The 23,439-nt window shown below is 49.8% G+C and overlaps 1 protein-coding gene across 1 annotated transcript in view; it reads left to right on the top strand.

The window, feature by feature from the left end:
- The window catches only part of LOC128685564 (uncharacterized), a gene marked incomplete at its 5' end in the record, with an annotated part of 404,172 nt that extends 380,999 nt beyond the window's left edge, over positions 1-23,173 (top strand). The window contains 2 exon segments of the mRNA XM_070088019.1: positions 17,659-17,778; positions 18,256-23,173. Coding sequence (XP_069944120.1) covers positions 17,659-17,778; positions 18,256-18,477 — 342 coding nt within the window.
- Positions 23,174-23,439: the final 266 nt, after the last annotated feature.

Below are 23,439 nucleotides of genomic sequence, written 5' to 3'. Positions count from 1 at the left end.
GTGGGACCAGACAACATCTCTCTGTGGGTCCTTAAAGAGGGAGCAGAGATACTGTGTGTGCCATTAACAAAGATCTTCAATGCATCATTTGAAACTGGGCAACTCCCTGAGGTATGGAAGATGGCAAATGTAGTCCCAATTTTTAAAAAGGGAGACAGACATGAGGCACTAAACTACAGACCTGTATCACTAACGTGTATAGTATGCAAGGTCATGGAGAAGATCATCAGGAGGAGAGTGGTGGAGCACCTGGAAAGAAACAAGTGTATAATTGACAACCAGCACGGTTTCAGGGAAGGAAAATCTTGTGTCACAAACCTCCTAGAGTTTTATGACAAGGTGACAGAAGTAAAACAAGAGAGAGAAGGGTGGATCGACTGCATTTTTTTTGGACTGCAAGAAGGCCTTCGACACAGTTCCTCACAAGAGGTTACTGCAAAAGCTAGAGGATCAGGCACACATAACAGGAAAGGCACTGCAATGGATCAGAGAATACCTGGCAGGGAGGCAACAACGAGTCATGGTACGTGACGAGGTGTCAGAGTGGGCGCCTGTGACAAGCGGGGTTCCACAGGGGTCAGTCCTAGGACCTATGCTGTTCTTGGTATATGTGAACGACATAACGGAAGGGATAGACTCAGAAGTGTCCTTGTTTGCAGATGATGTGAAGTTAATGAGAAGAATCAAATCGGATGAGGATCAGGCAGGACTACAAAGAGACCTGGACAGGCTACAAGCCTGGTCCAGCAACTGGCTCCTTGAGTTTAACCCTGCCAAATGCAAAGTCATGAAGATTGGGGAAGGGCAAAGAAGACCGCAGACACAATATAGTTTAGACGGCCAAAGACTGCAAACCTCACTCAAGGAAAAAGATCTGGGGGTGAGTATAACACCGAGCATATCTCCTGAGGCGCACATCAATCAGATAACTGCTGCAGCATACGGGCGCCTGGCAAACCTACGGATAGCGTTCCGATACCTCAGTAATGATTCGTTCAAGACTCTGTATACCATTTACGTCAGGCCCATACTGGAGTATGCAGCACCAGTTTGGAATCCACACCTAGTCAAGCACGTCAAGAAATTAGAGAAAGTGCAAAGGTTTGCAACAAGACTAGTCCCAGAGCTACGGGGATTGTCCTACGAAGAAAGGTTGAGGGTAATCGGCCTGACGACACTGGAGGACAGGAGGGTCAGGGGAGACATGATAACGACATATAAAATACTGCGCAGAATAGACAAGGTGGACAAAGACGGGATGTTCCAGAAAAGGGACACAGACACAAGAGGTCACAATTGGAAGTTGAAGACTCAGATGAATCAAAGGGATGTTAGGAAGTATTTCTTCAGTCATAGAGTAGTCAGGCCGTGGAATAGCCTAGAAAGTGACGTAGTGGAGGCGGGAACCATACATAGTTTTAAGGCGAGGTATGATAAAGCTCATGGGGCAGGGAGAGAGAGGACCTAGTAGCAATCAGCGAAGAGGCGGGGCCAGGAGCTATGAATCGACCCCTGCAACCACAAATAGGTGAGTACAAATAGGTGAGTACACACTGAGCTGACTCTCGACCCCTGCAACCACAATTAGGTGAGTACACACACACACACACACACAGGCCCATATGATCGACACACTAGCCGAGGTGGCCAGGAGAGCACACATGGGGGGAGCAAAGTTACTAGTTATGGGTGATTTCAATCACAAGGAGATTGACTGAGAAAACCTGGAGCCCCATGGGGGTCCCGAAACATGGAGAGCCAAGATGATGGATGTGGTACTGGAGAACCTCATGCATCAACATGTTAGAGACACTACCAGAGAGAGAGGAGAGGATGAACCAGCAAGGTTGGACCTTGTATTCACCATGAGTAGTTCGGACATCGAGGGTATCATGTATGAAAGGCCCCTGGGAGCTAGTGATCATGTGGTTCTGTGCTTCGACTACATAGTTGAACTCCAAGTGGAGAGAGTAGCAGGAATAGGCTGGGAAAACCAAACTACAAAAGGGGGAACTACTCAGGCATGAGGAACTTCCTTCAAGACATTCATTGGGAGAGGGAACTGACAGGAAAACCAGTACAAGAAATGATGGACTATGTAGCAACAAAATGCAAGGAGGCAGAGGAGAGGTTTGTTCCCAAGGGAAACAGAAATAATGGGAAGAACGGAACGAGTCCTTGGTTCACCCAAAGGTGTAGGGAGGCAAAAACTAGGTGTACTAGTGAATGGAGAAGGTACAGAAGACAGAGAACTCAGGAAAATAAAGAAATCAGCCGAAGAGCCAGAAACGAATATGCACAGATAAGAAGGGAGGCTCAGAGACAATATGAAAATGACATAGCATCAAAAGTAAAGACTGACCCGAAGCTGTTGTACAGCCACATCAGGAGGAAAACAACAGTCAAGGACCAGGTAATCAGACTGAGGAAGGGTGATGGGGAATTCACAAGAAACGACCGAGAGGTATGTCAGGAGCTCAACACAAGATTTAAAGAGGTATTTACAGTGGAAACCAGTAGGACTCCAAGAAATCAGAACAGGGGGGCACACCAGCAAGTGCTAGATGAGGTACATATAACCAAGGAGGAGGTGAAGAAACTGCTATGCGAACTTGACACCTCAAAGGCGGTGGGACCAGACAACATCTCTCCATGGGTCCTTAAAGAGGGAGCAGAGATATTGTGTGAGCCATTAACGAAGATCTTCAACACATCATTTGAAACTGGGCAACTCCCTGAGGTATGGAAAATGGCAAATGTAGTCCCAATTTTTAAAAAGGGAGACAGACATGAGGCACTAAACTACAGACCTGTATCACTAACGTGTATAGTATGCAAGGTCATGGAGAAGATCATCAGGAGGAGAGTGGTGGGGCACCTGGAAAGAAACAAGTGTATAATTGACAACCAGCACGGTTTCAGGGAAGGAAAATCCTGTGTCACAAACCTACTAGAGTTTTATGACAAGGTGACAGAAGTAAGACAAGAGAGAGAGGGGTGGATCGACTGCGTATTTTTGGACTGCAAGAAGGCCTTCGACACAGTTCCTCACAAGAGGTTACTGCAAAAGCTAGAGGACCAGGCACACATAACAGGAAAGGCACTGCAATGGATCAGAGAATATCTGACAGGGAGGCAACAACGAGTCATGGTACGCGACGAGGTGTCAGAGTGGGCGCCTGTGACAAGCGGGGTTCCACAGGGGTCAGTCCTAGGACCTGTGCTGTTCTTGGTATACGTGAACGACATAACGGAAGGGATAGACTCAGAAGTGTCCTTGTTTGCAGATGATGTGAAGTTAATGAGAAGAATCAAATCGGATGAGGATCAGGCAGGACTACAAAGAGACCTGGACAGGCTACAAGCCTGGTCCAGCAACTGGCTCCTTGAGTTTAACCCTGCCAAATGCAAAGTCATGAAGATTGGGGAAGGGCAAAGAAGACCGCAGACACAATATAGTTTAGACGGCCAAAGACTGCAAACCTCACTCAAGGAAAAAGATCTGGGGGTGAGTATAACACCGAGCATATCTCCTGAGGCGCACATCAATCAGATAACTGCTGCAGCATACGGGCGCCTGGCAAACCTACGGATAGCGTTCCGATACCTCAGTAATGATTCGTTCAAGACTCTGTATACCATTTACGTCAGGCCCATACTGGAGTATGCAGCACCAGTTTGGAATCCACACCTAGTCAAGCACGTCAAGAAATTAGAGAAAGTGCAAAGGTTTGCAACAAGACTAGTCCCGGAGCTACGGGGATTGTCCTACGAAGAAAGGTTGAGGGTAATCGGCCTGACGACACTGGAGGACAGGAGGGTCAGGGGAGACATGATAACGACATATAAAATACTGCGCGGAATAGACAAGGTGGACAAAGACGGGATGTTCCAGAGATGGGACACAGACACAAGAGGTCACAATTGGAAGTTGAAGACTCAGATGAATCAAAGGGATGTTAGGAAGTATTTCTTCAGTCATAGAGAAGTCAGGCCATGGAATAGCCTAGAAGGTGATGTGGTAGAGGCAGGAACCATACATAGTTTTAAGGCGAGGTATGATAGCGCTCATGGGGCAGGGAGAGAGAGGACCTAGTAGCAATCAGCGAAGAGGCGGGGCCAGGAGCTGTGACTCGACCCCTGCAACCACAAATAGGTGAGTACAAATAGGTGAGTACACACACACACACACACACGCAGACGGAGTACAGTCTAGGGGGCCAGAGGCTACAAACCTCACTCAAGGAAAAAGATCTTGGGGTGAGTATAACACCAGGCACATCTCCTGAAGCGCACGTCAACCAAATAACTGCTGCAGCATATGGGTGCCTAGCAAACCTCAGAACAGCATTCCGACATCTTTATAAGGAATCGTTCAGGACCCTGTACACCGTGTACGTTAGGCCCATATTGGAGTATGCGACACCAGATTGGAACCCACACCTAGCCAAGCACGTAAAGAAACTAGAGAAAGTGCAAAGGTTTGCAACAAGACTAGTCCCAGAGCTAAGAGGTATGTCCTACGAGGAGAGGTTAAGGGAAATCAACCTGACGACACTGGAGGACAGGAGAGATAGGGGGGACATGATAACGACATACAAAATACTGAGAGGAATTGATAAGGTGGACAAAGACAGGATGTTCCAGAGATTGGACACAGTAACAAGGGGACACAGTTGGAAGTTGAAGACACAGATGAATCACAGGAATGTTAGGAAGTATTTCTTCTGCCACAGAGTAGTCAGTAAGTGGAATAGTTTGGGAAGCGATGTAGTGGAGGCAGGATCGTTACATAGCTTTAAGCAGAGGTATGATAAAGCTCACGGTTCAGGGAGAGTGACCTAGTAGCGACCAGTGAAGAGGCGGGGCCAGGAGCTCGGACTCGACCCCCGCAACCTCAACTAGGTGAGTACACACACACACACACACACACACACACACACACACACACACACACTTGCGACTGGTCCACCAATCATTCGCTAACTTGCAATATATCCAACATATAAATTATATTATAGCAACAAAATATATAATACACAATTGCTGATGCTTACACAGAGGAAAAAAATTATAGTTGATTGATAGAAACTGAACAGAAGTCAACTGATGAACATCTCCATTACTACTGAAAATAATGGTCAGGAATAATTGGAAATTGAAGACCAGGTGCCCTCAGTGTACCCCAGTACCCTCTCTCCTCCCTCAGTGTACCCCAGTACCATCCCTCCTCCCTCAGTGTACCCCAGTACCCTCCCTCCTCCCTCAGTGTACCCCAGTACCCTCCCTCCTCCCTCAGTGTACCCCAGTACCCTCCCTCCTCCCTCAGTGTACCCCAGTACCCTCCCTCCTCCCTCAGTGTACCCCAGTACCCTCCCTCCTCCCTCAGTGTACCCCAGTACCCTCCCTCCTCCCTCAGTGTACCCCAGTACCCTCCCTCCTCCCTCAGTGTACCCCAGTACCCTCTCTCCTCCCTCAGTGTACCCCAGTACCCTCCCTCCTCCCTCAGTGTACCCCAGTACCCTCCCTCCTCCCTCAGTGTACCCCAGTACCCTCCCTCCTCCCTCAGTGTACCCCAGTACCCTCTCTCCTCCCTCAGTGTACCCCAGTACCCTCTCTCCTCCCTCAGTGTACCCCAGTACCCTCTCTCCTCCCTCAGTGTACCCCAGTACCCTCTCTCCTCACTCAGTGTACCCCAGTACCCTCTCTCCTCCCTCAGTGTACCCCAGTACCCTCTCTCCTCCCTCAGTGTACCCCAGTACCCTCTCTCCTCCCTCAGTGTACCCCAGTACCCTCTCTCCTCCCTCAGTGTACCCCAGTACCCTCTCTCCTCCCTCAGTGTACCCCAGTACCCTCTCTCCTCCCTCAGTGTACCCCAGTACCCTCTCTCCTCCCTCAGTGTACCCCAGTACCCTCTCTCCTCCCTCAGTGTACCCCAGTACCCTCCCTCCTCCCTCAGTGTACCCCAGTACCCTCTCTCCTCCCTCAGTGTACCCCAGTACCATCCCTCCTCCCTCAGTGTACCCCAGTACCCTCTCTCCTCCCTCAGTGTACCCCAGTACCCTCCCTCCTCCCTCAGTGTACCCCAGTACCCTCCCTCCTCCCTCAGTGTACCCCAGTACCCTCTCTCCTCCCTCAGTGTACCCCAGTACCCTCTCTCCTCCCTCAGTGTACCCCAGTACCCTCTCTCCTCCCTCAGTGTACCCCAGTACCCTCTCTCCTCCCTCAGTGTACCCCAGTACCCTCTCTCCTCCCTCAGTGTACCCCAGTACCCTCTCTCCTCCCTCAGTGTACCCCAGTACCCTCTCTCCTCCCTCAGTGTACCCCAGTACCCTCTCTCCTCCCTCAGTGTACCCCAGTACCCTCTCTCCTCCCTCAGTGTACCCCAGTACCCTCTCTCCTCCCTCAGTGTACCCCAGTACCCTCCCTCCTCCCTCAGTGTACCCCAGTACCCTCTCTCCTCCCTCAGTGTACCCCAGTACCATCCCTCCTCCCTCAGTGTACCCCAGTACCCTCACTCCTCCATCAGTGTACCCCAGTACCCTCCCTCCTCCCTCAGTGTACCCCAGTACCCTCCCTCCTCCCTCAGTGTACCCCAGTACCCTCTCTCCTCCCTCAGTGTACCCCAGTACCCTCTCTCCTCCCTCAGTGTACCCCAGTACCCTCACTCCTCCCTCAGTGTACCCCAGTACCCTCTCTCCTTCCTCAGTGTACCCCAGTACCCTCCCTCCTCCCTCAGTGTACCCCAGTACCCTCTCTCCTCCCTCAGTGTACCCCAGTACCATCCCTCCTCCCTCAGTGTACCCCAGTACCCTCTCCCCTCCCTCAGTGTACCCCAGTACCATCCCTCCTCCCTCAGTGTACCCCAGTACCCTCCCTCCTCCCTCAGTGTACCCCAGTACCATCCCTCCTCCCTCAGTGTACCCCAGTACCCTCCCTCCTCCCTCAGTGTACCCCAGTACCCTCTCTCCTCCCTCAGTGTACCCCAGTACCATCCCTCCTCCCTCAGTGTACCCCAGTACCCTCCCTCCTCCCTCAGTGTACCCCAGTACCCTCTCTCCTCCCTCAGTGTACCCCAGTACCCTCCCTCCTCCCTCAGTGTACCCCAGTACCCTCCCTCCTCCCTCAGTGTACCCCAGTACCCTCCCTCCTCCCTCAGTGTACCCCAGTACCCTCCCTCCTCCCTCAGTGTACCCCAGTACCCTCCCTCCTCCCTCAGTGTACCCCAGTACCCTCCCTCCTCCCTCAGTGTACCCCAGTACCCTCCCTCCGCCATCTGTGTACCCCAGTCCCGTCCTTCTCCCTCAGTGTACCCCAGTACCCTCCCTTCTCCCTCAGTGTACCCCAGTACCCTCCCTCCTCCCTCAGTGTACCCCAGTACCCTCCCTCCTCCCTCAGTGTACCCCAGTACCCTCCCTCCTCCCTCAGTGTACCCCAGTACCCTCCATCTCCCTCAGTGTAACCCAGTACCCTCAGTGTACCCCAGTACCTTCCCTCCTCCCTCAGTGTACCCCAGTACCATCCCTCCTCCCTCAGTGTACCCCAGTACCATCCCTCCTCCCTCAGTGTACCCCAGTACCCTCCCTCCTCCCTCAGTGTACCCCAGTACCCTCCCTCCTCCCTCAGTGTACCCCAGTACCCTCCCTCCTCCCTCAGTGTACCCCAGTACCATCCCTCCTCCCTCAGTGTACCCCAGTACCCTCCCTCCTCCCTCAGTGTACCCCAGTACCCTCCCTCCTCCCTCAGTGTACCCCAGTACCCTCCCTCCTCCCTCAGTGTACCCCAGTACCCTCCCTCCTCCCTCAGTGTACCCCAGTACCATCCCTCCTCCCTCAGTGTACCCCAGTACCCTCCCTCCTCCCTCAGTGTACCCCAGTACCCTCCCTCCTCCCTCAGTGTACCCCAGTACCCTCCCTCCTCCCTAAGCGTTCCCCAGTACCTATCCTCCCTCAGTGTACCCCAGTACCCTCCCTCCTCCCTCAGTGTACCCCAGTACCCTCCCTCCTCCCTCAGTGTACCCCAGTACCCTCCCTCCTCCCTCAGTGTACCCCAGTACCCTCCCTCCTCCCTCAGTGTACCCCAGTACCCTCCCTCCTCCCTCAGTGTACCCCAGTACCCTCCCTCCTCCCTCAGTGTACCCCAGTACCATCCCTCCCTCAGTGTACCCCAGTCCCTCAGTGTACCCCAGTACCCTCCCTCCTCCCTCAGTGTACCCCAGTACCCTCCCTCCTCCCTCAGTGTACCCCAGTACCATCCCTCCTCCCTCAGTGTACCCCAGTACCATCCCTCCTCCCTCAGTGTACCCCAGTACCATCCCTCCTCCCTCAGTGTACCCCAGTACCATCCCTCCTCCCTCAGTGTACCCCAGTACCCTCCCTCCTCCCTCAGTGTACCCCAGTACCATCCCTCCTCCCTCAGTCCCTCCTCCCTCAGTGTACCCCAGTACCCCCTCCTCTCAGTGTACTACCATCCCTCCTCCCTCAGTGTACCCCAGTACCCTCCCTCCTCCCTCAGTGTACCCCAGTACCCTCCCTCCTCCCTCAGTGTACCCCAGTACCATCCCTCCTCCCTCAGTGTACCCCAGTACCCTCCCTCCTCCCTCAGTGTACCCCAGTACCCTCCCTCCTCCCTCAGTGTACCCCAGTACCCTCCCTCCTCCCTCAGTGTACCCCAGTACCCTCCCTCCTCCCTCAGTGTACCCCAGTACCCTCCCTCCTCCCTCAGTGTACCCCAGTACCCTCCCTCCTCCCTCAGTGTACCCCAGTACCCTCCCTCCTCCCTCAGTGTACCCCAGTACCCTCCCTCCTCCCTCAGTGTACCCCAGTACCATCCCTCCTCCCTCAGTGTACCCCAGTACCCTCCCTCCTACCTCAGTGTACCCCAGTACCCTCCCTCCTCCCTCAGTGTACCCCAGTACCATCCCTCCTCCCTCAGTGTACCCCAGTACCATCCCTCCTCCCTCAGTGTACCCCAGTACCATCCCTCCTCCCTCAGTGTACCCCAGTACCCTCCCTCCTCCCTCAGTGTACCCCAGTACCATCCCTCCTCCCTCAGTGTACCCCAGTACCCTCCCTCCTCCCTCAGTGTACCCCAGTACCCTCCCTCCTCCCTCAGTGTACCCCAGTACCATCCCTCCTCCCTCAGTGTACCCCAGTACCATCCCTCCTCCCTCAGTGTACCCCAGTACCCTCCTTCCTCCCTCAGTGTACCCCAGTACCATCCCTCCTCCCTCAGTGTACCCCAGTACCATCCCTCCTCCCTCAGTGTACCCCAGTACCCTCCCTCCTCCCTCAGTGTACCCCAGTACCATCCCTCCTCCCTCAGTGTACCCCAGTACCATCCCTCCTCCCTCAGTGTACCCCAGTACCATCCCTCCTCCCTCAGTGTACCCCAGTACCCTCCCTCCTCCCTCAGTGTACCCCAGTACCCTCCCTCCTCCCTCAGTGTACCCCAGTACCATCCCTCCTCCCTCAGTGTACCCCAGTACCATCCCTCCTCCCTCAGTGTACCCCAGTACCATCCCTCCTCCCTCAGTGTACCCCAGTACCCTCCCTCCTCCCTCAGTGTACCCCAGTACCATCCCTCCTCCCTCAGTGTACCCCAGTACCCTCCCTCCTCCCTCAGTGTACCCCAGTACCCTCCCTCCTCCCTCAGTGTACCCCAGTACCCTGCCTCCTCCCTCAGTGTACCCCAGTACCATACCCTCCTCCTCTCAGTGTACCCCAGTACCCTCCCTCTTCCCTCAGTGTACCCCAGTACCTCCCTCAGTGTACCCCAGTACCCTCCCTCCTTCCTCAGTGTACCCCAGTACCATCCCTCCTCCCTCAGTGTACCCCAGTACCATCCCTCCTCCCTCAGTGTACCCCAGTACCATCCCTCCTCCCTCAGTGTACCCCAGTACCCTCCCTCCTCCCTCAGTGTACCCCAGTCCATCCCTCCCTCAGTGTACCCCAGTACCATCCCTCATCCCTCAGTGTACCCCAGTACCATCCCTCCCTCAGTGTACCCCAGTCAGTGTTCCCCAGTACCATCCCTCCTCAATCAGTGTACCACAGTACCATCCCTCCTCCCTCAGTGTACCCCAGTACCATCCCTCCTGCCTCAGTGTACCCCAGTACCATCCCTCGTCCCTCAGTGTACCCCAGTACCCTCCCTCCTCCCTCAGTGTACTCCAGTACCTTCCCTCCTCCCTCACTGTTCCAAAGTACTACAGACCAATAGCACTAACATCCCATATCATAAAAATCTTTGAAAGGGTCCTAAGAAGCAAGATCACCACCCATCTAGAAACCCATCAGTTACACAACCCAGGGCAACATGGGTTTAGAACAGGTCGCTCCTGTCTGTCTCAACTACTGGATCACTACGACAAGGTCCTAAATGCACTAGAAGACAAAAAGAATGCAGATGTAATATATACAGACTTTGCAAAAGCCTTCGACAAGTGTGACCATGGCGTAATAGCGCACAAAATGCGCGCTAAAGGAATAACAGGAAAAGTCGGTCGATGGATCTATAATTTCCTCACTAACAGAACACAGAGAGTAGTCGTCAACAGAGTAAAGTCCGAGGCAGCTACGGTGAAAAGCTCTGTCCCACAAGGCACAGTACTAGCTCCCATCTTGTTCCTCATCCTCATATCCGACATAGACAAGGATGTCAGCCACAGCACCGTGTCTTCCTTTGCAGATGACACCCGAATCTGCATGACAGTGTCTTCCATTGCAGACACTGAAAGGCTCCAGGCGGACATCAACCAAATCTTTCAGTGGGCTGCAGAAAACAATATGAAGTTCAACGATGAGAAATTTCAATTACTCAGATATGGTAAACATGAGGAAATTAAATCTTCATCAGAGTACAAAACAAATTCTGGCCACAAAATAGAGCGAAACACCAACGTCAAAGACCTAGGAGTGATTATGTCGGAGGATCTCACCTTCAAGGACCATAACATTGTATCAATCGCATCTGCTAGAAAAATGACAGGATGGATAATGAGAACCTTCAAAACTAGGGAGGCCAAGCCCATGATGACACTCTTCAGGTCACTTGTTCTATCTAGGCTGGAATATTGCTGCACTCTAACAGCACCTTTCAAGGCAGGTGAAATTGCCGACCTAGAAAATGTACAGAGAACTTTCACGGCGCGCATAACGGAGATAAAACACCTCAATTACTGGGAGCGCTTGAGGTTTCTAAACCTGTATTCCCTGGAACGCAGGAGGGAGAGATACATGATTATATACACCTGGAAAATCCTAGAGGGACTAGTACCAAACTTGCACACGAAAATCACTCACTACGAAAGCAAAAGACTTGGCAGACGATGCACCATCCCCCCAATGAAAAGCAGGGGTGTCACTAGCACGTTAAGAGACCATACAATAAGTGTCAGGGGCCCGAGACTGTTCAACTGCCTCCCAGCACACATAAGGGGGATTACCAACAGACCCCTGGCAGTCTTCAAGCTGGCACTGGACAAGCAACTAAAGTCAGTTCCTGATCAGCCGGGCTGTGGCTCGTACGTTGGTTTGCGTGCAGCCAGCAGCAACAGCCTGGTTGATCAGGCGCTGATCCACCAGGAGGCCTGGTCACAGACCGGGCCGCGGGGGCGTTGACCCCCGAAACTCTCTCCAGGTAAACTCCAGGTAAGCGTTCCCCAGTACCCTTCCTCCCTCAGTGTACCCCAGTACCCTCCCTCCTCCCTCAGTGTACCCCAGTACCCTCCCTCCTCCCTCAGTGTACCCCAGTACCCTCCCTCCTCCCTCAGTGTACCCCAGTACCATCCTTCCTCCCTCAGTGTACCCAAGTTCCATCCCTCCTCCCTCAGTGTACCCTAGTACAATCCCTCCTCCCTCAGTGTACCCCAGTACCCTCCCTCCTCCCTCAATGTACCGCAGTACCATCCCTCCTCCCTCAGTGTACCCCAGTACCATACCTCCTCCCTCAGTGTACCCCAGTACCATCCCTCCTCCCTCAGTGTACCCCAGTACCATCCCTCCTCCCTCAGTGTACCCCAGTACCATCCCTCCTCCCTCAGTGTACCCCAGTACCATCCCTCCTCCCTCAGTGTACCCCAGTACCCTCCCTCCTCCCTCAGTGTACTCCAGTACCTTCCCTCCTCCCTCACTGTACCAAAGTACCCTCCCTCCTCCCTAAGCGTTCCCCAGTACCCTTCCTCCCTCAGTGTACCCCAGTACCCTCCCTCCTCCCTCAGTGTACCCCAGTACCATCCCTCCCTCAGTGTACCCCAGTTCCATCCCTCCTCCCTCAGTGTACCCTAGTACAATCCCTCCTCCCTCAGTGTACCCCAGTACCCTCCCTCCTCCCTCAGTGTACCCCAGTACCTTCCCTCCTCCCTCAGTGTACCCCAGTACCATCCCTCCTTCCTCAATGTACCCCAGTACCATCCCTCCTCCCTTAGTGTACCCCAGTACCATCCCTCCCTCAGTGTACCGCAGTACCATCCCTCCTCCCTCAGTGTACCCCAGTACCATACCTCCTCCCTCAGTGTACCCCAGTACCATCCCTCCTCAATCAGTGTACCACAGTACCATCCCTCCTCCCTCAGTGTACCCCAGTACCATCCCTCCTCCCTCAGTGTACCCCATTACCATCCCTCCTCCCTCAGTGTACCCCAGTACCATCCCTCCTCCCTCAGTGTACCCCAGTACCATCCCTCCTCCTTCAGTGTACCCCAGTACCCTCCCTCCTCCCTCAGTGTACCCCAGTACCTTCCCTCCTCCCTCAGTGTACCCCAGTACCATCCCTCCTCCCTCAGTGTACCCCAGTACCATCCCTCCTCCCTCAGTGTACCCCATTACCATCCCTCCTCCCTCAGTGTACCCCAGTACCATCCCTCCTCACTCAATGTACCCCAGTACCATCCCTTTTCACTCAGTGTACCCCAGTACCATCCCTCCTCACTCAGTGTATCTCAGTACCATCCCTCCTCACTCATTGTACCCCAGTACCATGCCTCCTCACTCAGTGTACCCCAGTACCATGCCTCCTCACTCAGTGTACGCCAGTACCCTCCCTCCTCCCTCAGTGTACCCCAGTACCTTCCCTCCTCCCTCAGTGTACCCCAGTACCCTCCCTCCTCCCTAAGTGTACCCCAGTACCTTCCCTCCTCCCTAAGTGTACCCCAGTACCCTCCCTACTCCCTCAGTGTACCCCAGTACCCTCCCTCCTCACTCAGTGTACCCCAGTACCCTCCCTTTTCACTCAGTGTACCCCAGTGCCCTCCCTCCTCCCTCAGTGTACCTCAGTACCCTCCCTCCTCCCTCAGTGCACCCCAGTACCCTCCCTCCTCACTCAGTGTACCCCAGTGCCCTCCCTCATCCCTCGGTGGACCCCAGTACCATCCCTCCTCCTTCAGTGTACCCCAGTACCTTCCCTCCTCCCTCAGTGTACCCCAGTACCCTCCCTCCTCCCTAAGTTGACCCCAGTACCCTCCCTCCTCCCTAAGCGTACCCCAGTACCCTCCCTTCTCCCTCAGTGTACCCCAATACCCTCCCTCCTCTCTAATTGTACCCCAGTACCTTCCCTCCTCCCTAAGTGTACCCCAGTGCCCTCTCTTCTCCCTCAGTGTACCCCAGTACCCTCCCTCCACCCTCAGTGTACCCCAGTACCCTCCCTTCTCCCTCAGTGTACCCCAGTACCCTCCCTCCTCCCTCAGTGTACACCAGTACCATCCCTCCTCACTGAGTGTACCTCAGTACCTCCCCTCCTCCCTCAGTGTTCCCCAGTACCTTCCCACCTCCCTCAGTGTACCTCAATACCTTTCCTCTTCATTCAGTGTACCCCACTACCTTCCCTCCTCCCTCAGTGTACCTCAGTACCTTCCCTCTTCACTCAGTGTACCCCAGTACCTTCCCTCCTCCCTCAGTGTACCTCAGTACCTTCCCTCTTCACTCAGTGTACCTCAGTATCTTCCCTCCTCCCTCAGTACCTTTCCTTCTCTCTCAGTGTACCCCAGTACCTTCCCTCCTCCCTCAGTGTACCTCAGTACCTTCCCTCTTCTCTCAGTGTACCTCAGTACCTTCCCTCCTCCCTCAGTGTTCCTCAGTACCTTCCCTCTTCTCTCAGTGTACCTCAGTACCTTCCCTTCTCCCTCAGTGTACCTCAGTACCTTTCCTCTTCACTCAGTGTACCCCAGTACCTTCCCTCCTCCCTCAGTGTACCTCAGTCCCTTCCCTCTTCACTCAGTGTACCCCAGTACCTTCCCTCCTCCCTCAGTGTACATCAGTACCTTCTCTCTCCACTCAGTGTACCCCAGTACCTTCCCTCCTCCCTCAGTGTACCTCAGTACCTTCTCTCTTTACTCAGTGTTCCTCATTACCATCCCTCCTCACTCAGTGTACCCAAGTACCTTTCCTCCTCACTCAGTGTACCTCAGTACCTTCCCTCCTCACTCAGTGTACCCCAGTACCTTCCCTCCTCACTCAGTGTACCTCAGTACCATCCCTCCTCACTCAGTGTACCCCAGTACCATCCCTCCTCACTCAGTGTACCCCAGTACCTTCCCTCCTCACTCAGTATACCCCAGTACCATCCCTCCTCACTCAGTCTACCCCAGTACCTTCCCTCCTCACTCAGTGTACCCCAGTACCTTCCCTCTTCACTCAGTGTACCCCAGTACCATCCCTCCTCACTCAGTGTACCCCAGTACCTTCCCTCTTCACTCAGTATACCCTAGTACCTTCCCTCCTCACTCAGTATACCCCAGTACCATCCCTCCTCACTCAGTCTACCCCAGTACCTTCCCTCCTCACTCAGTGTACCCCAGTACCTTCCCTCCTCACTCAGTATACCCCAGTACCATCCCTCCTCACTCAGTCTACCCCAGTACCTTCCCTCCTCACTCAGTCTACCCCTGTACCTTTCCTCCTCACTCAGTGTACGTCAGTACCTTCCCTCCTCACTCAGTGTACCTCAGTACCTTCCCTCTTCACTCATTGTACCCCAGTACCTTCCCTCCTCACTCAGTGTACCCCTGTACCATCCCTTCTCACTCAGTGTACCCCAGTACCATCCCTCCTCACTCAGTGTACCCCAGTACCATCCCTCCTCACTCAGTGTACCCCAGTACCATCCCTTCTCACTCAGTGTACCCCAGTACCTTCCCTCTTCACTCAGTCTACCCCAGTACCTTTCCTCCTCACTCAGTGTACCTCAGTACCTTCCCTCCTCACTCAGTGTACCCCAGTACCTTCCCTCCTCACTCAGTGTACCTCAGTACCATCCCTCCTCACTCAGTGTACCTCAGTACCTTCCCTCCTCACTCAGTGTACCCCAGTACCTTCCCTCTTCACTCAGTGTACCTCAGTACCATCCCTCCTCACTCAGTGTACCCCAGTACCTTCCCTCTTCACTCAGTATACCCCAGTACCTTCCCTCCTCACTCAGTATACCCCAGTACCTTCCCTCTTCACTCAGTATACCCCAGTACCTTTCCTCTTCACTCAGTATACCCCAGGACCTTCCCTCCTCACTCAGTGTACCCCAGTACCTTCCCTCCTCACTCAGTGTACCCCAGTACCTTCCCTCCTCACTCAGTATACCCCAGGACCTTCCCTCCTCACTCAGTGTACCCCAGTACCTTCCCTCCTCACTCAGTGTACCCCAGTACCTTCCCTCCTCACTCAAGTGTACCCCAGTACCTTCCCTCCTCACTCAGTGTACCCCAGTACCTTCTCTCCTCACTCAGTGTACCCCAGTACCTTCTCTCCTCACTCAGTGTACCCCAGTACCTTCCCTCCTCACTCAGTGTACCCCAGTACCTTCCCTCCTCACTCAGTGTACCCCAGTACCTTCCCTCCTCACTCAGTATACCCCAGGACCTTCCCTCCTCACTCAGTGTACCCCAGTACCTTCCCTCCTCACTCAGTATACCCCAGGACCTTCCCTCCTCACTTAGTATACCCCAGGACCTTTTCTCCTCACTCAGGGTACCCCAGGACCCTCCGTCCTCACTCAGTGTACCCCATTACCTTCCCTCCTCACTCCGTGTACCCCAGTATCTTCCCTCCTCACTCCGTGTACCCCAGTATCTTCCCTCCTCACTCAGTGTACCCCAGTACCTTCCCTCCTCACTCAGTGTACCCCAGTACCTTCCCTCCTCACTCAGTATACCCCAGTACCTTCTCTCCTCACTCAGTGTACCCCAGTACCTTCCCTCTTCACTCAGTATACCCCAGTACCTTCCCTCCTCACTCAGTATACCCCAGTACCTTCCCTCTTCACTCAGTATACCCCAGTACCTTTCCTCTTCACTCAGTATACCCCAGGACCTTCCCTCCTCACTCAGTGTACCCCAGTACCTTCCCTCCTCACTCAGTGTACCCCAGTACCTTCCCTCCTCACTCAGTATACCCCAGGACCTTCCCTCCTCACTCAGTGTACCCCAGTACCTTCCCTCCTCACTCAGTGTACCCCAGTACCTTCCCTCCTCACTCAGTGTACCCCAGTACCTTCCCTCCTCACTCAGTGTACCCCAGTACCTTCTCTCCTCACTCAGTGTACCCCAGTACCTTCCCTCCTCGCTCAGTGCACCCCAGTACCTTCCCTCCTCACTCAGTGTACCCCAGTACCTTCCCTCCTCACTCAGTGTACCCCAGTACCTTCCCTCCTCACTCAGTATACCCCAGGACCTTCCCTCCTCACTCAGTGTACCCCAGTACCTTCCCTCCTCACTCAGTGTACCCCAGTACCTTCCCTCCTCACTCAGTGTACCCCAGTACCTTCCCTCCTCACTCAGTGTACCCCAGTACCTTCTCTCCTCACTCAGTGTACCCCAGTACTTTCCCTCCTCGCTCAGTGCACCCCAGTACCTTCCCTCCTCACTCAGTGTACCCCAGTACCTTCCCTCCTCACTCAGTATACCCCAGGACCTTCCCTTCTCACTTAGTATACCCCAGGACCTTTTCTCCTCACTCAGGGTACCCCAGGACCCTCCGTCCTCACTCAGTGTACCCCATTACCTTCCCTCCTCACTCAGTGTACCCCAGTATCTTCCCTCCTCACTCCGTGTACCCCAGTATCTTCCCTCCTCACTCAGTGTACCCCAGTACCTTCCCTCCTCACTCAGTGTACCCCAGTACCTTCCCTCCTTACTCAGTGTACCCCAGTACCTTCCCTCCTCACTCATTATACCCCAGTACCTTCCCTCCTCACTCAGTATACCCCAGGACCTTCCCTCCTCACTCAATGTACCCCAGGACCTTCCCTCCTCACTCAGTGTACCCCAGTACCTTCCCTCCTCACTCAGTGTACCCCTGTACCTTCCATCCTCACTCAGTGTACCCCAGTACCTTCCATCCTCACTCAGTGTACCCCAGTACCTTCCCTCCTCACTCACTGTACCTCAGTACCTTCTCACCTCTCTCAGTGTACCCCAGTACCTTCCCTCCTCGCCTCCATCACTATATATAGTAACTAATGTGACTCTGTAGACTGACCGTCTCATTTACTATCATTAACAATAATTATCATCTTTTTTTAAAGTTCGTTACTCACTAAGATGATCAGTGATAGCTATTACAGCGGTTAACTACACCATCGGTATGTTACTCATGATGTTAAGATTTGTAGTGTTCGCAGACATGTTGATTATTGAGTTAGCCGTGGTTAATAGAGTATTTTGTTGTGCAGTCTGAGTGTCGACTGGAGGTGGTGACGCACGTCGGTGAGAATATCATTCTTCAGGCAACACTGGAGGAGTATGAGGACAACAGGGACAACATGACTGCTGTCATGTTTCACAAAGAAAAGGTAAGGAAAGCAGGGTTACCATGACTGCTAGTATCTGAGCTAGTCAGGATACTAGTTACCATCTGAGCTAAGCAGTATGCTAGCATCTGAGCAAATCAGATGTGACGTGTTGTTGAAGTCCGATCAGGCTACATTTATGAGGGGATCCAAGAGAACCAAATAGCTGGACTTGGGTCCTGTAGGTGGGAAGTACGATGCCTACTCTCTGGAGTGGTGGAAATGTCGCATTTCGGAGGGCCATTCATCTAGTATGACAGTGATTGGATGAGTGACTGTAAATCGTTTCGGGATCACCCTTCTTGGTTGGGAGATCACCAGTGTGTTAAAAACAAAGTTAGGCTTGCATGTCTAGAGTAGTAGAGTGAAAGTGATATAAGCACATGCGTAGTAGAACCAGTACCACTAGACTAGGTATAAGGCAGTACAATTGAGTAATTGTGTTCATAACTTTGTAAAAGTAACAAGAACCTTTTACAGGACGCGTGTGAAGACGTGGTGACAGATGTGGGACTTAAGATCAACAACCACGCCAAGGAGGTGCGGGAGGACATGGCACTGTCTGTGTTGATCCTGGCCGAGGTTCAGGTACATGTACCACCGCTGCCTGATGCTGCTACCATGATCCAGTGCCCACACCTGTTACTCCTGCTGCCGCTCACTGCCCTCGCCTCACTACAACGTGTGTTGCTGGCCTCATGATACACGTGGCTGCCTATACTTGCAGTTAATTAGAGTTGCCTAGGTAGAGTTTTGTTACTGAGTTGCGCATGCGTGATGTGCGTGCTGAGCCCAGTTGCCCTGGGAGTGGGCTGTACGCGTGTTCCACGTGGCCAGTAGCTTCCATGGACCCATCACCCTTTGTACCATTTTTGTACTGCACCGTGACGCCTGAGAGGCTGCGCTATGCGTGGCTGCCGCTGTGCCCCCGCCACACCCCCTGGCAGGCCGGCAGCTGCAAGACAACAGCCACAGGGGCTGTGTCCTGCTCCACACTACTACAACTCTTTTTGTAACCTGGTTTATTTGTAAACTCTGTATGAGGGCATTTTTGGAAGCCTAATTTTAATGAAGTGTTTAAGGAAAAAAAAAGTGTTGGTAGAGGGAGCGGTAGCTGCGAGAGGAGTGTTGGTGGCCTGCTCACTGCCTTACTATACCATTCCCAGAGCCCCGGAGAGCCTGAGGAACCCCCTCTGCTGCCCTCCACAGGTTCTCGTCCGTGGCGGGTCGTTGGTGTTGTTACTGGTTATTATCCCACTTGCCCTCACCGCCGGTCGCCAGCTTGAAGGGAAACCACACAACTCTTTCTGCTGCATCTACACCAAAAAAAAAAAAAAAAAAGAAAATTTATAGTTGGATGAAATTACATTTCAAAATTCTATTTTGTATTGTTAATTTATAGGTTACAAAAAACTCAAAATTTATAGTTGAAAGGTTGTGTATCTTCCTCAGAAGTTGGTCATTACCGTCCAGCTTTATAAGACGGGGAGCTGTTGAGTCTTGACTAATTCTTATACTGATCATTAACTTTTGCACACATAAGGAAGAAAGTAAAATGTATCAGAGATTTTTCCCACACACGCAAGGACGGAAATGGAATGTATTTTTAATGCCTACTGGTGTGTGTGGAAACACTAGTTGCCCGTCTCAAGGTACCTACTAGTACAGAGATCGAGATTTGAGAGTTACAACAGAGACTTATAAAAGAATGCACTCCTGTCATCATATAATGTATTAACAAGAGACACAATCTCTCATCATATGATCTCCTGGGTCTACAGACTAAACTAACCAAGCTCTCCTCCTCCTCCTCACTTTAGCTCACTGTTCATAAGAGTTTGATTGAAGTATAAAAGGACAGATTACCGTGGCTGTAACAATACACATCTGAGCCACAAATTGGAAATGAAACTAGGCGAGCATTTTACACCATCCTGAGTCATAAATAATGGTCCAGGGTGAAGCAAAACGTCGCCTACTTCCCTCTCTAATTGTAAAGTTGAGCTCTTACAAAGGAGGTTAATCGATGGCAGGGATATATACATATATATTTTCAAGCAGCTGATGTTTTAATGTATGATGACCAAAAATTACTTCAAGACCAACAGCTCTGCCACTCTGAAGTCTTATTGTGCATCATATCAGGTTTTGTGTTGGCTCTTGTTTGTCTCGTTGCAAATGAGAGTATTGTATATGGATTTTGGAGTTGTTGCTTTTGTATCCATTGATGTAATATGTTAATAATATAGTATGACAATTTTGTTATCACCACTTGCAGTCAATGAGAACAGCCTCCCCCAAAACACACATACACATATCCATACACACACATACTCATACGCACATGCATACACACACATACTCGTATACACATGCTGAAAAAAAATATGAGTTACAATGAAATGTTAATACTGACGATGCCTCGCTGGCTGAAAGGTGGAAAAGAGGAGACATGATAATTACATATAAGGTCATAAAAGGCCATGGAAGAATAGATATGAAAGCCTTATTATAATACCTACAACAGGGACAACAAGAGGCCACAGTTGTGAACTGAGAAAGTGGAGCAGAAGGGATAGAACATTGAAATGAATTAAAATAGGAAGTGGTAACTGCTGCAACCATTGGAAATTTAAAACAAATATATATGATGAAAAAAATTACTGAAGACTGGACAAAATGAACACACAAGGTGGCTAGAAACAGGTAATTACAAATGAGCAATATCCCTCTCTGTCTGTCTTTCTCTGTCTGTCTCTCTGTCTCTCTCTCACACACACATGATGCACATGGTGACATGCAATACCTTAAACCCACAACATTTATCACCTCAGACATCCACATCATTGTCGCTGTAAGAAGATATGAGAGCTCAGAAGCTTGTTATATTGCTAAATCATCATTATTTTTGTTATTACTGTTGTTTCCATATGACTGTAGACACAATATTTACCTGTAACAATTTCAATGCAAATGAATTTTTTTATAATACAAGAAAAGGTTATTAAATAGAGTCCTGATTGTAATTGGCCTCTGTAAGATGGAATAATTTGTGAAGTTGCAGCAATATGCATATTGTTTGGAAAATGTTGCCAGTTTCACCATAATTGCCTTGTTTTGTAGCTGTGTGAAGAGTCAAACACAACACAACTATGAGATGAAAATTCAAGTAACTCAATTTTTTAAGTATTCTTTGAAAGTGTTACCTCCATAACTCGGTGCTGTAACAATCATTCCACGACTATTGTACCAGCTAGTTCTGAACTTATTACCTGTACTGCATATCCATTGTCGTCAACAATGTTTGTAGGCTGTCTTATATTGTAGAATACACAAAGATACTAAATGAAAATATATAAATAAGCAGCCATTGTCTGTATTCTTAATGCTGCATTACTATTGGTCTTTAAAATGAGATAGTTGTTAAAAAAAATTGTGTACAGTACATTATTCTTGCCATCCGAGTATGTGGAGCACAACATGGGATGATACCAGGCTGGGACCTCCTTCAGTAATACCAGCCTGGGGCCTCCTTCAATGATACCAGCCTGGGACCTTCAGAGGAATCAGTCTTCCTCTTTGGAGGTTGTCAGGATCATGGTAACTTGTGGAGAGGTGTTTCTTCAGTGTAAAGTGGGTGTATATTTTGTATCTGTTCCTGTATCTGCAGGCAATACAGAGAGATCCATGGCGAGACATTAGCCGAGGGTCATTTTATATTTTGTATTTGCTGTTTCACATTTATTTTAACTGACGTCTTAGGAATATACATCATCTTAGCATCTGTTTTTTTAATATGTTTGTGCCGTGATAAAAGTCCTGTTGTGTGGATGTTTCATTTCAAATTGATCGAAAAGCGCAAAATTATTCAATTTTATGCAATGAATCCTCATAAAAGAAGTTACCAAATAGTGGGAACTTGTCACAGAAGCACCTCACATATACACATGAACTGTACAGTGTAAATACAGTTAGATCAATAACAATTATATAAAATGTTTCCTAAGGGTCATGAGCAAGTACTGTGGAAATGAGAAGGCTTCCTGCCTTCCATGTCATGTTCCACGAATAATATTCCTAAGTCAAGCAAGTTGTTGTTGAAACAGCACAAAAATTTATTAGAGAGAATAACAGATTAGTGTTTTGTATATATTATAAATATTGTTATGTACATGGTCATGTACAAGTTCAGGTTGAATTGTTGTCAAAGGTTTACCAAGCTATGTACTACTACTATCATCAGCAGTCTCACTCCATTAACCTAACACTCACTTGATGCAAACAAAATATGTACTTCTCACTTTGTTCATCTGATATTTGAGAATGTTTTATGTCTTCATACTCAAGTGAACATTATTCAGATGAGCAGATGCTGCCTGTTCCTAGAGCACAAGGCTGCCTGTCACTTCAGGATGCCTAATCTTTCAAGATGTCTATAACTTCAGGATTCCTGTCACTTCAGGATTCCTGTCACTTCAGGATGCCTGTCACTTCAGGATGCCTGTCACTTCAGGATGCCTGTCACTTCAGGATGCCTGACACCTTCAGGATGCCTGATACTTCAGGATGTGCACCTATTACTATCTGCTTCCACATTCCCCTTTCTCTCACTCTTTTCATCAGTACTTCCTTTTTCATCCCTTATTGACTCACACCTCTCATTCATATATGTATGTATATATGTATGTATATATATATATATATGTATATATATATATATATATATATATATATATATATATATGTCGTGCCGAATATGTAAAACTGGTCAATTAGCAAGAACTCGTTTAAAAGTAAGTCTTTTCTAAAATTTTCTCTTATACGTTTAAAGATATATATTTTTCATTAATGTTAATGTAAAAACTTATAATTTTGCAGCAAAAGGAACTTAGAAAACTTACATAACCTTATTATAATAAAAACAATTTATTTTAGCCTAACCCAACTAAATATATTTTAGATTTGTTTACAATAATTTAATACTAAACAAACACAGTGAAATATATTTTTTTTTCGTTAGGTTCAGAATGATTTTGGCGAAATTATTGCATACACAAATTTTCACATGTCCTATATGGCAAGATGAGCTTTGCTATTTAAGCCAAGATCGCAAGTTTTGCCTATTCGGCACGACATATATATATATATATATATATATATATATATATATATATATATATATATATATATACCATATGCTTTCTTTTGAACTACATAAATTTCTCTCCTGTAAAGTCCTTCCAGTCGCATATTTTGTTTAATCGTGAGCAATATGATTGTTTCTTGTGTCCCATGCTGGAAGGTTGCATGTTTGTTTCGTATTTAATGTTAAAATACAATCGTGCTTAGGAAAAAGGAAGAGAAATACCCGACTCTAACACATATGTATGTATGTATATATGTACATATATATATATATATATATATATATATATATATATATATATATATATATATATATATATATATATATATATATATATATATATATATATATATATATATATATATATATATATATATATATATATATATATATATATATTGTTAGATAATCTTTTTCCATTGGTTATGTTAAAAAATTTTCTTCATTTAATTATGTTGTATCTTATATTAGTTGAAAACATTTTGTAATCCGTATTTGTATTCCTCAACCAATAAATG

This window comes from Cherax quadricarinatus, chromosome 23 (genome assembly GCF_038502225.1).
Source record: "Cherax quadricarinatus isolate ZL_2023a chromosome 23, ASM3850222v1, whole genome shotgun sequence".
NCBI classification, from domain to species: domain Eukaryota; kingdom Metazoa; phylum Arthropoda; class Malacostraca; order Decapoda; family Parastacidae; genus Cherax; species Cherax quadricarinatus.
The sequence above is the reverse complement of the archived record's forward strand: the minus strand, read 5'-3'. Positions and strand labels throughout refer to the sequence as shown.